The sequence below is a fragment of the Exserohilum turcica genome (genome assembly GCF_000359705.1).
Source record: "Exserohilum turcica Et28A unplaced genomic scaffold SETTUscaffold_2, whole genome shotgun sequence".
NCBI lineage: Eukaryota > Fungi > Ascomycota > Dothideomycetes > Pleosporales > Pleosporaceae > Exserohilum > Exserohilum turcicum.
The window spans coordinates 3,445,819-3,459,147 of record NW_007360025.1 but is presented as its reverse complement, the minus strand read 5'-3'; the positions used below and the strand labels follow the sequence as shown (position 1 = coordinate 3,459,147).

The 13,329-nt window shown below is 58.3% G+C and overlaps 7 protein-coding genes across 7 annotated transcripts; 6 read left to right on the top strand and 1 right to left on the bottom strand.

Moving 5' to 3' along the window:
• Positions 1-12: 12 nt before the first annotated feature.
• On the bottom strand, positions 13-2,441 carry SETTUDRAFT_171615 (uncharacterized protein; the record flags this gene model as incomplete). The annotated part of the gene is made up of 2 exons (XM_008027678.1): positions 13-2,043; positions 2,400-2,441. 2 exons carry the CDS (start codon positions 2,439-2,441, stop codon positions 229-231), a joined length of 1,857 nt encoding a protein of 618 aa, XP_008025869.1. The 3' UTR covers positions 13-228.
• Positions 2,442-2,685: 244 nt separating this feature from the next.
• SETTUDRAFT_163395 (uncharacterized protein) lies at positions 2,686-3,959 on the top strand. The gene is made up of 2 exons (XM_008027677.1): positions 2,686-3,019; positions 3,067-3,959. The coding sequence occupies exons 1-2, from the start codon at positions 2,834-2,836 to the stop codon at positions 3,580-3,582; spliced, it is 702 nt and encodes a 233-aa protein (XP_008025868.1). The 5' UTR covers positions 2,686-2,833; the 3' UTR covers positions 3,583-3,959.
• Positions 3,960-3,979: 20 nt separating this feature from the next.
• SETTUDRAFT_116501 (uncharacterized protein) lies at positions 3,980-4,550 on the top strand (the record flags this gene model as incomplete). Its single annotated transcript, XM_008027676.1, has 2 exons — positions 3,980-4,117; positions 4,186-4,550. Coding segments are annotated over 2 exons (157 nt in total), but the record flags the coding sequence as incomplete, so codon positions are not given.
• A 241-nt stretch (positions 4,551-4,791) lies between these two features.
• On the top strand, positions 4,792-5,575 carry SETTUDRAFT_88311 (uncharacterized protein; the record flags this gene model as incomplete). Its single annotated transcript, XM_008027675.1, has 2 exons — positions 4,792-4,881; positions 4,931-5,575. The coding sequence occupies 2 exons, from the start codon at positions 4,792-4,794 to the stop codon at positions 5,573-5,575; spliced, it is 735 nt and encodes a 244-aa protein (XP_008025866.1).
• Positions 5,576-5,610: 35 nt separating this feature from the next.
• SETTUDRAFT_179201 (uncharacterized protein) lies at positions 5,611-7,315 on the top strand. The gene is made up of 2 exons (XM_008027674.1): positions 5,611-5,642; positions 5,778-7,315. The coding sequence occupies exon 2, from the start codon at positions 5,889-5,891 to the stop codon at positions 7,263-7,265; it is 1,377 nt and encodes a 458-aa protein (XP_008025865.1). The 5' UTR covers positions 5,611-5,642; positions 5,778-5,888; the 3' UTR covers positions 7,266-7,315.
• An 11-nt stretch (positions 7,316-7,326) lies between these two features.
• On the top strand, positions 7,327-8,299 carry SETTUDRAFT_163392 (uncharacterized protein). Its single transcript, XM_008027673.1, has 3 exons — positions 7,327-7,542; positions 7,596-7,665; positions 7,724-8,299. Exons 1-3 carry the CDS (start codon positions 7,535-7,537, stop codon positions 7,916-7,918), a joined length of 273 nt encoding a protein of 90 aa, XP_008025864.1. The 5' UTR covers positions 7,327-7,534; the 3' UTR covers positions 7,919-8,299.
• Positions 8,300-8,986: 687 nt separating this feature from the next.
• Positions 8,987-12,881, top strand: SETTUDRAFT_163390 (uncharacterized protein). Its single transcript, XM_008027672.1, has 3 exons — positions 8,987-9,419; positions 9,545-9,700; positions 9,752-12,881. Exons 1-3 carry the CDS (start codon positions 9,251-9,253, stop codon positions 12,553-12,555), a joined length of 3,129 nt encoding a protein of 1,042 aa, XP_008025863.1. The 5' UTR covers positions 8,987-9,250; the 3' UTR covers positions 12,556-12,881.
• The last annotated feature ends 448 nt before the right edge of the window (positions 12,882-13,329 follow it).

The following is a 13,329-nucleotide window of genomic DNA, read 5'->3' as shown; positions in this document are numbered from 1 at the left end:
TCGACACAAACGACTTTCATGCGTATTATTTGAGCGTATATGGCCTACTCTAGACATGTCAACTAGATGCGTACCTATGCGTGTAGCCTTGCCGCTTTCCCCTTGTCATTTCACATTAGACTATATGCTGAATACATTACCTGCCCGTACGTCGTGCACTATGCATAACCAAACAGCATTCCCCGTGCCCCACTCTTACTACATGTTATACAGGTTGAATACTTATTATTACGTCTTGCACAAGATGGCTTCCCACCCAAGAGTCCACTTCACGCTGCCCATGATAATGAGCAGGAGCGAGAAGCCCGCCACAACACTCAGAGTGGAGTATATATACGCCGCTTTCCTCTTCAGCGTATCGATTTCGACAATCCACGTCGACACGGTCGTCAGACAGCCACAGAATCCGTCCATGATGCCCTGCAGCACCTGGCAACCCACCACGCCCCCGCCAACACGGCCCGTAGTGCTCAGCGTCACATGCTGCAAGTCATATGCCATGCCAATCACTGCCGTGCCAAACGTGTTGACAGTAAAGGTGCCAACGGGGAACGACGGGTTGATCGGGTTCAGGTGCAGGGAGATGTAGTATCTGAGCAGGCATCCCATGGGCGCAAACACACACGCGAAGAGGGCCTGACTGCGCCATGCATCCTTTGGCGGAACAGCCACCATGATGACAGCCCCAATCCACACGCCCCAGCCCAAGACAACAAAAATGGGATCGACAACGCGGCGCATGAGGCGAAAGGGTAGCGTGGGTGTGATGCCATCTAGCGCCAGGGCTAGGTGCGCGCCAACGTGCAGCGCGCAATAACACGTGGCTATGGTTGTGATAATCGTAGCACACAAGGCCAGAAACGAGTATCCGCCGTTCCTCGTCACCAGGTTTCCTGGCAAAGGGAGCGGGGTATTGGGCGCCGGCGAATACGCGTGGCTGATGGGGGCCTTGAGATCGTTGGAAAGCGATAAGAAGACATCGCGAATAAAACTCGAGAAGCTGGTGAAGGAGCCGCAGAAGCCCGTGGCCAAGCCAATGTACATGGGTATCGTCTTTTTCACCTTGCCGTGGCGCGCTCTATCGGCTTGTCGGGGCGCAGGCTCGTCCGAGGGCTCTGGTAGGGGCTCTCCGTGGTGGCCCCATTCTGCAGCAAAGAGACGGCGGTCTTCGGACAGGAAGCCCATGACCAGCGTGCCAGCCACGTTGGCCCACAGCTCCGAGAAGGTCACGGGTGCGCCGGGATAGAAGGTAAGGGCCTGCAGGCCAAGGCGGACTAGCGTACCCCAGATGGAGAAGAAGATCAAATACGACACCGTGTAGAGCTCCGTAGCCAGCCGAGAAGCCCTCCGTGCGCCTGGTGTGTGTTTCGAGCGGGCGTAGCGCTCGGCGTGGTTGTCTGCCTTGTCGGGCGCCATGCTGGGCAGAGCGGTGAAGCTCAGTTGTGAAGCCCCTGGGGAGGCGGGCGTTGTCGTGCGTCCTGGCAGAAAGGAGGAGCGTTTGGATTGTTGAGCCTGGGGCAGCGAGGGGGTGGCATGATCTGGGTCCGTCACTTTGCGGCCGTGCTCTCTTGTCCTGGGTCGTCGCAGCGCTGGGGGCAGCGTGGGAGACTGGGCCGTCTCGTTGTACAGATGCAGCCACGACTCTGGCACGAGGAAGTCATCTGCGTCCTGGGCCTTTGCGGCCCTGGAGTCGGTGCCTCTGGAGTCGGATGTGCTCCGCGACGCACGCTTGCTGGCCGAGTTCCTGTCCTTCCACCTCGCGCTGCTGCTCCCGGTGCGCGCCTGCTGACGCGTATATGGCACGTTGGGCGCAGGCGACGACGTCGATACGGGCGAGGGCGGCGCCGACTCAAAGTCGGCGAGGTCGGGCGCAGGGTCGTGGAGGTCGAAGCCGTCCGGGTCGAAGCCGTCGAGGTCGAGGTCGAAGTTGTCCAGCCGCTCAACGTCGCTGAGGGTGCGCGCGGACAGGCGCGGGCCCGCTGATTCGTCGACGAGAAGCGAGGACCGCAGCGACGAGCGCTGGTTGTTGTAGTGCGACTGGCGCTTGGTGAGGAAGTCGTCGTCGGATGCTCCTGTTGCTGGTCGTGCTGGCGTTGCTGTTGCGGTGGTGGTGGTGGTGGTGGTTGCTGTTGTTGCTGCTGCTGCTGCTGTTGCCGCCGCCGCCGCCGCCTGGTCCGCCATCGCAGGGCGTGGCCCTTGTGCCTGCAGATGCGATGCAGTGACGCGGGCCGGTATTGACTGGGATGCGCTCAATTGATGGCACTGCCGCCGCGGGCCAGGTAAAAAAGTCAGCAAAGTCGCAGCAGGAGGCCAGGAGGCGGGCGGGCGTCTGGAGCAGCAGATGCTAGCGTCTTGCAGCGCGTGACGTGCGTGTGGTGCCGACGGTCGTGGCCGTGGACCGCCTTCTGAAGCAAAGAACAAAGTATATCACGGGCAGCCATTGTTTTTGTCGCAGGGCCTGGGGCACTAGGAGCGCTCCACGTAAGGCGCCGGGCAAATGGCAGGCAGGCCCGAAATGTCCGATTGGCGCAGCAGCGGGCCCTGCCAGTCGTGGTCGTGGGTGACTCGCTGTTCTCGCCCAGGCCGGTGTGGGCGTCGTGGGTGGTGGCAGCTAGCACCAGTACATACTTAGCTGCCGGTATCAGTATCAGAGCATCGCCCTCGCCATCCTATCCCATCCCATCCTGTCCTGTCCCATCCCAGCAACCCGGCCGGCACCGACCCAGTGCCCGTGTCCGCCGTGTGTATATCCAGACTACAGCACGCCAGCATACGCATCCCACCTTCGCACATCTGCAAGCTTGGCAGGCTCGACGTGCACGTGACCGACACCATGGCCAGCATCAACATACCCAAGAACGCCCACGTCTCGACGCACCCCTGTCTGCAGGCAAAGCTCTCGCAGCTGCGGTCCGCCGGCACAGGCTCGCGCGATGCCCAAACGCTGGTGCACGAAATCGCCCTCATGGTCGGCTACGAGGCGCTGGCCGCGGGCCTGAAGCCGCAGGCGGGCAGCACAGTACGTCGGTCGCCCTCAGCCAAGCATTGTTAACGGCAGCATCGCAGGACAAATCGCCGCTGGGCTACGAATACACGACCAGCACCACGTCGCCCGCACCCTCGGCCATATCGCTCGTGCCCATTCTCCGCTCCGGCCTCTCCATGGTCCCTGCGCTGTCGTCGCTGCTGCCCACCCCAGTCCCCATCCACCACTTGGGCCTCTACCGCGAGAAGTCAACCTTGCAGCCCGTCGAGTACTACAACAATCTGCCCTACCACACCCCGCACGCCTCGGGCGCTACCAAGCCCCAGCCCGAGCTGGCCATTGTCGTCGATCCCATCATCGCAACGGGCGCCACGGCCTGCGCAGCCATTGATACCCTCAAGGACTGGGGCGTCAAGAGAATCATTGTCTGCAGCATTCTGGCCACCGAGGAGGGGCTGCACAAGGCCTGCAGCGAGTGGGAGGCGGGCGTCGAGGTGTGGGTTGGCGGGTGCGACAAGGCTGTCGACGACAAGGGCATGATCAAGCCTGGACTTGGCGACATTGGCGACAGGCTGTTTTTGACCCTGGGGAAGTAGACGGCTAGCATCCACGGCGCATCTACGCATCAAATGCTCAATTTCGCATCCCTCGTCCTCTCGCCCAATCGTGTCTTGCCTCCCGCTGTTGCTTTGCGGAACCGTGATTGTGAACACGCCGTTTGTTTTCTCCTCCGCCTTGCTCCCGAGGCGACTAGTCGTTTGATCGACGGCCCTCTGTAAGGTTCGACCTTGCCAAAAGCCAGTCTAGGCCCTCATGTGTTGTATAGTTGTGGCAGTGCTGCTTCCAAGACTTGAGCTCAGCCACGTATGACGCAAGTGTACCACGAGCCTGCTTCTTGTGTTTGTCCCTGCCACTGCCCTACCACTACACACGGCCAGCCCTATATATAGCTGAGCGCGCCCCTGCTCTAGACCCCCAACTTACATACCTCAACCTGCTTCTAGACCAACTCCACACTCTACACTCCTACAGAACAACTCCCAACCAACCAACAACAGCAACAACAACAGCAACAACAACAACCAATCATGGGTCTCATGTGGCACAAGGGCTTTGGAGGAAGGAGGGTTGGTAAGACACGCCGGTTCTTCGGAGCTATCAGCTCCATGCCCGCAAGCAGCTGCTGACTGCAAACATAGGCGGTGGCATTGTCGCTGACCGACATGGTGTCCGACGCGCTCCCTTTCGCATCTCCTGCGGCGGCTTCTCTTGTTTCCGTTAAGCAGCTGCCCGCTTCTCGTCAACGATTCACGACTTGCACGCGGACACGGCTCTTAAGCGACGACTGAGCGCCTGTATTCTCAGTCCCCGCAACACCTACACCCTGATGATTTTAGCTTGCGACGGCGTTATGGCTGGAACACAAACACAGATGGCAGCACAGCAGAGGAAAGCTAAGCATGGTTCTTGGACGCAACATGCAACATCACGCCCCCCTGCGACCATACCCATCTATCCTGAATACCCTCAGTAGCCTAATAAAAACAATGTTCATTTGACTCGCACAATGCCGACCTCGTCTTGTTGAGCTCGACGTGTACAGACAGCTGAACCGTAGCTGGCATATGACGTCATGATGCATCCCTGTCTAAAGCTGAAGCTCCACCTCTGCCATGGCGCGCCACCAGGCCAAAAGTCACGGCGGGGCAAATGGCGCGTGCAGAGGCAGAGGTAATGTCCAGCCAACAGCAACACCAAACCCCATGGGCGAATACCGTTACGGCCACAGGTCCAGATACAGCAAGATGCGGTCCATCCTCGTCATCAATCCCAATTCCACGGAGCAAATGACCAACGGCCTCAAGCCGCTTGTCGACGCGCTACAGTTCAAAGACGTCAATCAACGCCACCCAGCGCCGCAAGCCCGCAACTGACCATGGCTAGCAGACCGCGCACGAATACTTCACGGCGCCCTCGGGTCCAAAAAGCATCAACAATGAAGAGGATGCTGCCGAGTCGGTAAACCACTGCCTACCCGCCTTGCAGAAACATGTCGCGCACCACGATGGCTTCCTCGTCGCGTGCTATTCGCAGCACCCCCTTGTGCCACTCCTGAAGGAACAAGATGCGATAAGGAGCTCGCGGAAACCCGTCACGGGCATCTTCGAAGCCAGCGTCAGCACATCGCTGCAGATTATACACCCCGACGAAAAGTTTGGCATTGTCAGCACAGGCAAAGTCTGGGAATCCATCTTGACCGATGCAACAATTGCCTTTTTGGGTACAGGCTCAGAGGCCAGCAAGCGCTTCGCGGGCGTCGAGACTACAGGGCTTAATGCTACGGATCTACACGATGCGCCTGCCGAAGAGGTGCGCAAACGGATGAAGGATGCTGTGAAGCGTCTTTTGAAGAGGGGCAAGGTCGGCGCAATCTGTCTGGGATGTGCGGGAATGGCTGGCATGGATGAGATGGTCAGGGAGGCATGCGTCGAGGAGTTGGGAGACGTCGAGGGGAAGAGAGTCAGGGTGGTGGATGGGGTTATGGCGGGCGTTGCATGGCTCGAGGGCGCTACGCGTGCTAGCTTCTAATTTTGGGTGCGTTTTGGACCAAACACTGATAACAGTTTCAGGCATTTCTACATATAACCATTTGTGTGTGAGTTTCATCCATGAACGTCGAAACAGGGAGCCAGAGCCGATAGTCAATACGGACACTAACCAGATTCAGTATGACGTAACGTCGAGCCCATCCGCCGGGACCGGTTGGGCGTGACACAACCTGCTCCCCAAGTCAGTCGACTCTACACTCCCCCTATCACCTATTTTGGTTGGTATTGCGTCTGAACAGACGACATTGACTACGGTCGTGCGACAATTGTCGAAACAAGAACGTCGTAAGCCCATGGCCATGCAGTCGCTCCCGAACGAGCTTCTTGCGCACATTGCCACGCATCTGGATCACGAGGCCCCATCGATTACGAAATTCAGCCAAGAGCCTTCAGGACGTCTCACGTGCTCTGAGCGTAGCCCGCTCAAGAGCCTGTCTCGGGTGTCATGGCGGTGGAGAAAGATTGTTCTGCCCCTGCTCTTCCGTTACGCACGCATAGCACTTGATGACGAAGCGCAGTGGGTGCCCATGGATGCGCGGCTCATTGATAGCATGCAAGAGCAGTTGACCAAGCTCAGCAACCACGAGTTTCTCATCTACACGAAGCTGCGAAGCAAGTTCAAGAGCAGCTCAGGCTTTGCGTTTGGGGCAGCCATGGATGATGTGCTCGTCACGCTATGCCGCGTCCAAGAAGGAGACGAGTTTCTCAAGTCGGTACCCAGCATTACATGGCTTCCGCATCTTCCCAGAAGATTCCCAGACTTTTGCCGGTTCGTCACGCAGTATGCACTCAAGCACCACATCAGGAGCGTGGTGGTGTATACAGAAAAGGAATGCGAGCTGCTCCACGGGCCTAGTGCACATGGGCCATTGACTCGCGGAGTATCCGAAATTTGGACGCAGATATTCGCCCACCTAGAACCTAGACGCGTTGTTGTTGCTGCTCCTCCATCGACCATGGCCGGGCTTCTGGACACGGGGCTGCTAACCAACGATGGCTGGGCTTTTGAGATGAAGATGCACTACATGGAGCTGCTCCAGGCCGAGCCGCCTCGTAGCGAACACATGGACAGTCAGTGCCGAAAATGGGGCTCGTCTCTAGTCCATCAGCGTCCATGGTACCACGTGGGCTACAACGAGGGCTCTTCGATGGCCGTGTATAGCACTTATGAATACCACCTGAAGCAATCACCCAAAGTGCTGTTTCTCTTGCTGATGCGCCTGGCCAAAGAAGCGCAAGCATGCTGCAACATTACCTCGTTCAGCCTGACCAGCATCTTTCCACTTGTGGGAAACACCAATTCCGTTATTCGGGCTCTCAAACGGATCCCAACCGTGAACAAGATTGCGGTTCAGCTGGCTCCGGGGCTGGAGAACAATCTGCTCAGTGAAGGCAAGAGGAGGGGAAGAGCACAGGCGAGTGACTTTTGGCTGGAGTGGCGCGAGAGCTACGAGGTGGTTGCAAGCTATCTAGGCGAGCGTGAGTTTGAGGATGGCGGCGAGTTTGTAAGCAAAGACTGCTGGAGCAAGCAGCTAGCGATAGAGGTGGGAGAGTGCATGGATTTGCTGAGGAGGAGGGGTGGTGGATGGAGGAGTGAAGAGCCGGGGAGATGGGTGCGGGACCATGGATTGGACAGGAGAGAGACTGGCGTCGATGTCAGTGCATCGTAGAGGATTAGACATTTGGGTGTTGCTCCCTCTATGAATTGGATATTCTTAACAGTCTATCAAGGCGCACGTAGAGCCAGGGCGCTAGCACGAGCAGCGTCCAATCAGCAGCAAGCATCTAGTACAGTAGCCCCACATAGACGACTGTCTCCTCTCTCTCTCTCTCTCACAAAGCCCGACGTCATGCCAAATTTCTGATTCCGGATCACGCTGCATCAGCGACTCTCACACCAGCTTGCCGACCAAGATTCCGTCACGCACTCACAGCAACCATGGACTCGTAGGTGAATTGGACTCTGGGCAATGCATGGCGAAAAACTAATGGCGGGCCAGACTCACAGCCTCTGAGCAGCGCGAGCTGCAGTCGCGCATGGAGAAGAAGCAGATGAAGGAGTTTATGAACGTAGGGCAGCTGCGGCAGGCGTGTGCGGCAGGATGCAGGCGGGCTGACAACGGTGCAGATGTACTCGAACCTGGTGCAGCAATGCTTCGACCACTGCGTCAACGGCTTTGAGAGCAAGTCGCTCACGTCGCGCGAGGAAAACTGCGTCATGCGATGCGTGGACAAGCACATGAAGGGCTCGCAGCGATTGGGCGACCGGTTCCAGGAGCAGAATGCCGCCATGGCACAGGGCGGCGGCATGGGCGGAAGGTAGAGGCGGAAATGGCTGGGGCGACGAGGCGACGGGCGAGGTCCGACGTCGATGGCGATGGCGATGACGATGGTACCAGGTCAGAATGCGAATAGCCCGTCATGTGTACTATGTGTATTTCAAGACGGGCCATGGAGATGGGGTTGATGGGTCGAGCGGGAGGAGGCATTGCATGTGGGCAAGTCGCTCTGGAAAACTTCTATCAGGCCCTGCCATGTTTTTTTGGCCATGGGGAAGCATGTAGATGGTGCTATCCAGCCATGCAGGCAGGCAGGCAGCTATGCGTAGCACGTATAATGAATGCACTGCAGACGACGCTCCTCGACACAAGTCGACTGTTGGGTTCCAAGCGCACTGGACATGTATCAAGAAAAAGCAGAAAAAAGAAGACGGACAAGACGACGAGACGGAGCAAGACTGGGAGCGTCGCGTCGCCACGGCAGCTCTTGGCCTAGCAGATATTAGCCAACTTGCATGCTGGCGGTTGTCAGGCGACGCCATGCCGGTTTCCCTTGATAGGCCGGCCGCCACAGCAGGGCAGCCACTCACTCGGTTTGGCCGCCCGTCATGAGCTGCTAGGCATACGCAGAATAGCGACATGCATGGCCTTTGTCGCCCTCTGCCCTCTGCCCTCTGCCCTCTGCCCTCTGCCCTCTGCCCTCGCCCTCGCCCTCGCCCTCGCCCTCGCCCTCGCCCCTCGGTTTCCGCGCAGCCATCGCATGCATGTCTTGAAGCGCCCGCCGACCGCCCAACACTGCGCACCTGCTGCCCTCGCCGCCCCTTGACCGCTGACGCTCCCCGGATTTGTGCCAGAGAGTCGCGTCCGCCCGTCCTGCCTGCCCGTCTGTCTGCCTGCCTGTCTGCCTGCCTGCCTGCTTGCTTGCCCACCTCCCACGCACCCACGCACCCACTCGCACACGCAACCAGGGCAACACTCTCGCACACACGCACACGCACTCGCACTCGCACGCACACGCACCCACGCACACACACATACACATATACATACATAGGCCCCCGCTCGCAGAGCCTCGCCCGCCGCCCGCTCCAGAGAAACCAAAAAATAAAATAAAACACACACACACACACACACACACAGCTCGCAGACCAGGCATACGGCAGGAACCCCGCTGGGCAAGCTCGCGCGCTCCCTCTCGCTACCAACCACGGCCGACGTCACGTAGCGGCCCCCCCCAGATAGCTGCCGCCTGCCCACTTGGGGTCCACCTGTACCTGGACAAGACCACCTCCACCTCCACACGACGCTGCCATCAACGACGCCGGCCCGCGAATACGCCTGTCTGGAGAGCTGCGACGCTCTTCGGCCCGCTTGCCATGCCCGGAGGCACGCACACCAATCCCCAGACTCCGCGCGTGCGCAATGGAGAGCCCCAGCCCGCCCCGGCGCTGGCTGCAACACCCGAACCCGCCTCGTCCAAGCGGGACCTGACCTCGTGGTGGAGGCAGTTTAGCAAGCGCCCCGCGAAGAAGGAAGACGACAAAGGTACGCCGCCTCGTCCCCCGCCCCCAAACAGGCGCCTGTGTCGCGCCAGCCAGCTACCCCTACTACGCTCGTTTTTTTGTTCCTGTCGCGCCCATCCACTGACTAACTGCCCTGCGCGCATCCAGATCAGGCCCTCCCCGGAATCTTTGGCGTGCCCCTCATACAGAGCATCCCCTACGCCAACGTCGCAATCTCGCTCTTCAACGAGCACGGCGAGAGCTACATCTACGGCTACGTCCCCATTGTCGTCGCAAAGTGCGGTGTCTTTTTGAAGGAAAAGGGTCAGTCACGCCCAGTTCCCTGTGGCATCATCAGCTGTTAACAGCCCACAGCAACCGATGTCGAGGGCATCTTTCGCCTGGCCGGCTCGGAGAAGAGGATAAAGGAACTCAAGACGGCCTTCGACACCCCGCCGAGATATGGAAAGGGCCTGGACTGGTCCGGCTACACGGTGCATGATGCCGCCAACATTCTGCGCCGCTACTTCAACAACCTCCCGGAGCCCATAATCCCCCTGCAGCACTACGATCCCTTTCGAAACCCCCTCAAGGGCCACCAGGCAGAGGCTGTAGGGCCCTGCGAGGGACAGGCCCCTTCGATTGGCGGCTTTGACCCAGACGCCGCCGTGCGCATATACCAGCACCAGATCAAGGCTCTGCCCTCGTTGAACCGGCAGCTGCTGCTCTACATTCTGGATCTCCTTGCCGTTTTCGCTGCAAAGGCTGATGTCAATAAGATGACAACGTCGAATCTGGCTGCCATCTTCCAGCCAGGACTGCTGTCGCATCCCCAGCACGACATGTCGCCGCAAGACTATCGCCTTAGCCAGGACGTTCTCATCTTTCTCATTGACAACCAGGACCACTTCCTGATTGGTATGGAGGGCACCGCGGTCGATGAAGGCACAGTGAAGCACATTGAGAGCGGGCCGACTACTCCACAGGCCCGAACACCCACGACTCCCGGTCGCAACAACAGCGGTCTTGGTCGCTCGGCCTCGACTTCGAGCGCTGGCGCAGAGAGCCTGCGTATGCACGGTGGCGTCCGCAGAAATGTGTCGACGTCTTCGAAGCGCTCGCGTCATTCTGGCGCTATTCCTAGCCCCATTACTCCGGCCTTTGCGTCGCCCTCCACCTCGGGAGTGCATCGAAGCAATACGCTGCCCACGAAGCGCTCTCCGGCGATAGGCAGCCCTCGCTTCCCTCCACCCAAGCAATCCGGCCCAAGTCCTGTGGAAGAGGTCAAGAACCCGCTCTTATCGCCAGAGTCGGCCAACACTCCCGCAAACCATGCGCATCCGATACAAGAAACGGAGCAGCACCAGCACCAGCCAGAGGCCATACAGCGCACGTCGCCTGTTGCAGAAGAAACCCTAGCCATACAGCCCGCAGTGCTCGAAGCGACCAGTCCCCGACGGGTGCAGACTCTGCCCCCAAATAAGATCGAGATACCGAAACCCTTTCAAGTTGCTCCTGTGCATGAGGCTTTGGCTCCGTCGGCGCCCCTCAACCACCAAGGTGGGTCTGCGACTACTCCTGCGTTCCAAAACATACCAGGCGCTTTCCCACTTGCCTCGCCGGGAGTCATTCCACCAAGCCAGCCCACTACGCCCAACGTCGCGGCGCAGGTTGCACAGTCTCTACTACCTCCGCGCTCTACCACGCCTGGCAACGACCAGCGCAGTCCTCAGCGCAGCCCCCATCTCACACCTACGCGCGAGCGCGCCGACTTGTTGGAAGGGCCCGTCGATTCTGGTCCACCAGCGGAACTGACGCCTGCTGTGCGCACGTTTACACAGATCCTGGCAAAAGTGGCTGCTTCGCCCACGGGGGAATCCAAGGACTCAAAGGACTGGCGCAAGCCTAACAAGCTCCAGAAGAAACGCGGGCCAAATGCCATCAGCCAGAGTACGCACAGTTCTACGCATTCTCTGGGCGGCAGTGATGCGGGCTTCGGAGCGACCCAGGTAGCCCCAGGCCCGCCTTCGCCTTTACATCCGCCGCAACCTCCGTTTGCGCAGGGCCACTCACAACCAAGCAGCTCCAAGGAAGCGCTTCAAGATGCGAATTCGTCACGGGCATCGGGCAACACACTCAAACCCAGCATGTCGCCTTCGGCTTCGTTTAGGTCGCACTCGACGGCAACGGAATACTCGGAGACGGAGCTGGGTGAAGAAGCGCCCAAGGAGGAAAAGCGTAGCTTCTGGAAAGGCCATAAGCGTGGAGAGAGCAAGTCAACGCCGACTGCGAGCCAGACGGACTTGCGAGGCTCGGTAGTTGGCGCGGATAAGAGCATGAGCTCGTTTGCCAGCAGCTCCGGGTGGACAGGGGGTGGGCGACGAAGCGGCCAGTTCGAGTCGATCCAGAGTCCAGACACGTCGACGGCGTTTGGCAGCCCGCCTGACCACGACAAGTCTGAAAAGAAGGGGGCTTTTGACTGGTTCCACAAACGAAGACAGGACCACAAGGAGCGGGTTGATCGGAGGGAGAGGGCCAAGAGCCCACCTGGGAGTTCGGGCTACTTACCTCAAGCAGCGAATATGGCGCAACCGACGGAGAATATGGCTACGCGTGGTCGAGCATCGGAGGTGGCGCAGTCGCCAGACGAGACGCAGTCCAAGACGGAGAAGTCAAGCGACGTGAGGCCGACGGGCCCAAGTCCCACGCCGCCACCAACGGCTGCCAAGTCGAGTCCTTCGCCACGGACGGGGTCGATGTGGCTACGGAGGAGTCTTCCCGCTGCGCTGACGGAACCGATATCTGTTGCGCGATCTCCAGACCGAAGTCAGGTGTCATCGCCAGTTGTTGCTACGGCTCCTCAATCGCTTGGGGAGACAGCATGGTCGGCGCCCAGTATAGAGGCCAGTGTAGAGAAGGCGCTTCAGGCTGTAGCTGAGGTGCCAGTGCAGCCAGAAGCGCTGGGTGCAGCATCACAGGCCGTGGAAGCGAACCAGGTGCCGTCTGCGCCTATACATGGGTCGTCGGATTCCACCATTACCGTTACTCCGCAGACGGCGGATACAGAGACGAGTCGTGATACAGCTTCAGGAGAGAAAGTGGCTTTGCCGGCGGCAGGTCCAGTGGCAGGTTCAGGGGGAGCTCCGGCGGCAGGTCCAGGTCCAGGTCCGGCTCCGTAGAGGAGTGCAAAGCCGGGGGCTGATGCAAGATTTGGATTATGCTTTGTACAAGTTGTAGGGGTTGTGAAGATAGAGGGGGTAGTGTGTGTGTGTGTGAAGAGAAGGGTGTTTTGAGCAAAATGTGGAGGAGGGGACTTTGTTGTTGTTGCTGCTGTGATTGAAATAATTGACGAATAACGGATTTGGGTGAAGGAGGGGTGAATTGCATGGAAGAAGAAGAAGAAGAAGAAGAAGAAGGGATATTGCTTGTTGTAATGGAGGGTGAGGGTGAGGGTGAGCATGCGAGTGGTGGTGTGAGTGTGAGAGTGTGTGTAAGCATGGGGCGGGGATTGGATAGTGGCTAGTTGTGTGAGGGTGTGAGGGTATGTGTGTGTGTGTGTGTTTGAATCAGGCATGGTTCATATTGTTACATTAGAAGAAAAGGTAGACGGGGGGGGATTATTGGGTAGTGGTGTGGGTGATAGTAGTATAGTGTAGCGAGGTAATTGCATGGAGCGAGCGAGTGTGAGAAGACGAAGACGACGATGATGATGATGATGATGATGATGATGATGACGACGATGACGATGATTATGACGATGATGATTTGAAACATTGATGACATGATGGCAAGAAGAAGAGTTTCTTTTTTTTCTCTATTTGTTTGTTTGTTTGTTTGTTTGGATATACTATGAACTTGAATGTGTGTAACTTGTGCCAAGCAAAGGTAAGTCAAGCCAAGTCAAGTCAAGGAGAGAGAGAAAAAAAAAAAAAAAAAAAAAAAAAAAAAAAAAG

Excerpts from the sequence above, each read along its gene's own strand:
- SETTUDRAFT_163395 (XM_008027677.1), top strand. The coding sequence starts at position 2,834 with ATGGCCAGCATCAACATACCCAAGAACGCCCACGTCTCGACGCACCCC. Across the intron at positions 3,020-3,066 it reads AGCCGCAGGCGGGCAGCACA|GACAAATCGCCGCTGGGCTA; the intron begins GTACGTCGGTCG and ends GCAGCATCGCAG.
- SETTUDRAFT_179201 (XM_008027674.1), top strand. The coding sequence starts at position 5,889 with ATGGCCATGCAGTCGCTCCCGAACGAGCTTCTTGCGCACATTGCCACG.
- SETTUDRAFT_163392 (XM_008027673.1), top strand. Across the intron at positions 7,666-7,723 it reads AGATGAAGGAGTTTATGAAC|ATGTACTCGAACCTGGTGCA; the intron begins GTAGGGCAGCTG and ends ACAACGGTGCAG.
- SETTUDRAFT_163390 (XM_008027672.1), top strand. The coding sequence starts at position 9,251 with ATGCCCGGAGGCACGCACACCAATCCCCAGACTCCGCGCGTGCGCAAT. Across the intron at positions 9,420-9,544 it reads GAAGAAGGAAGACGACAAAG|ATCAGGCCCTCCCCGGAATC; the intron begins GTACGCCGCCTC and ends GCGCGCATCCAG. Across the intron at positions 9,701-9,751 it reads TGTCTTTTTGAAGGAAAAGG|CAACCGATGTCGAGGGCATC; the intron begins GTCAGTCACGCC and ends AACAGCCCACAG.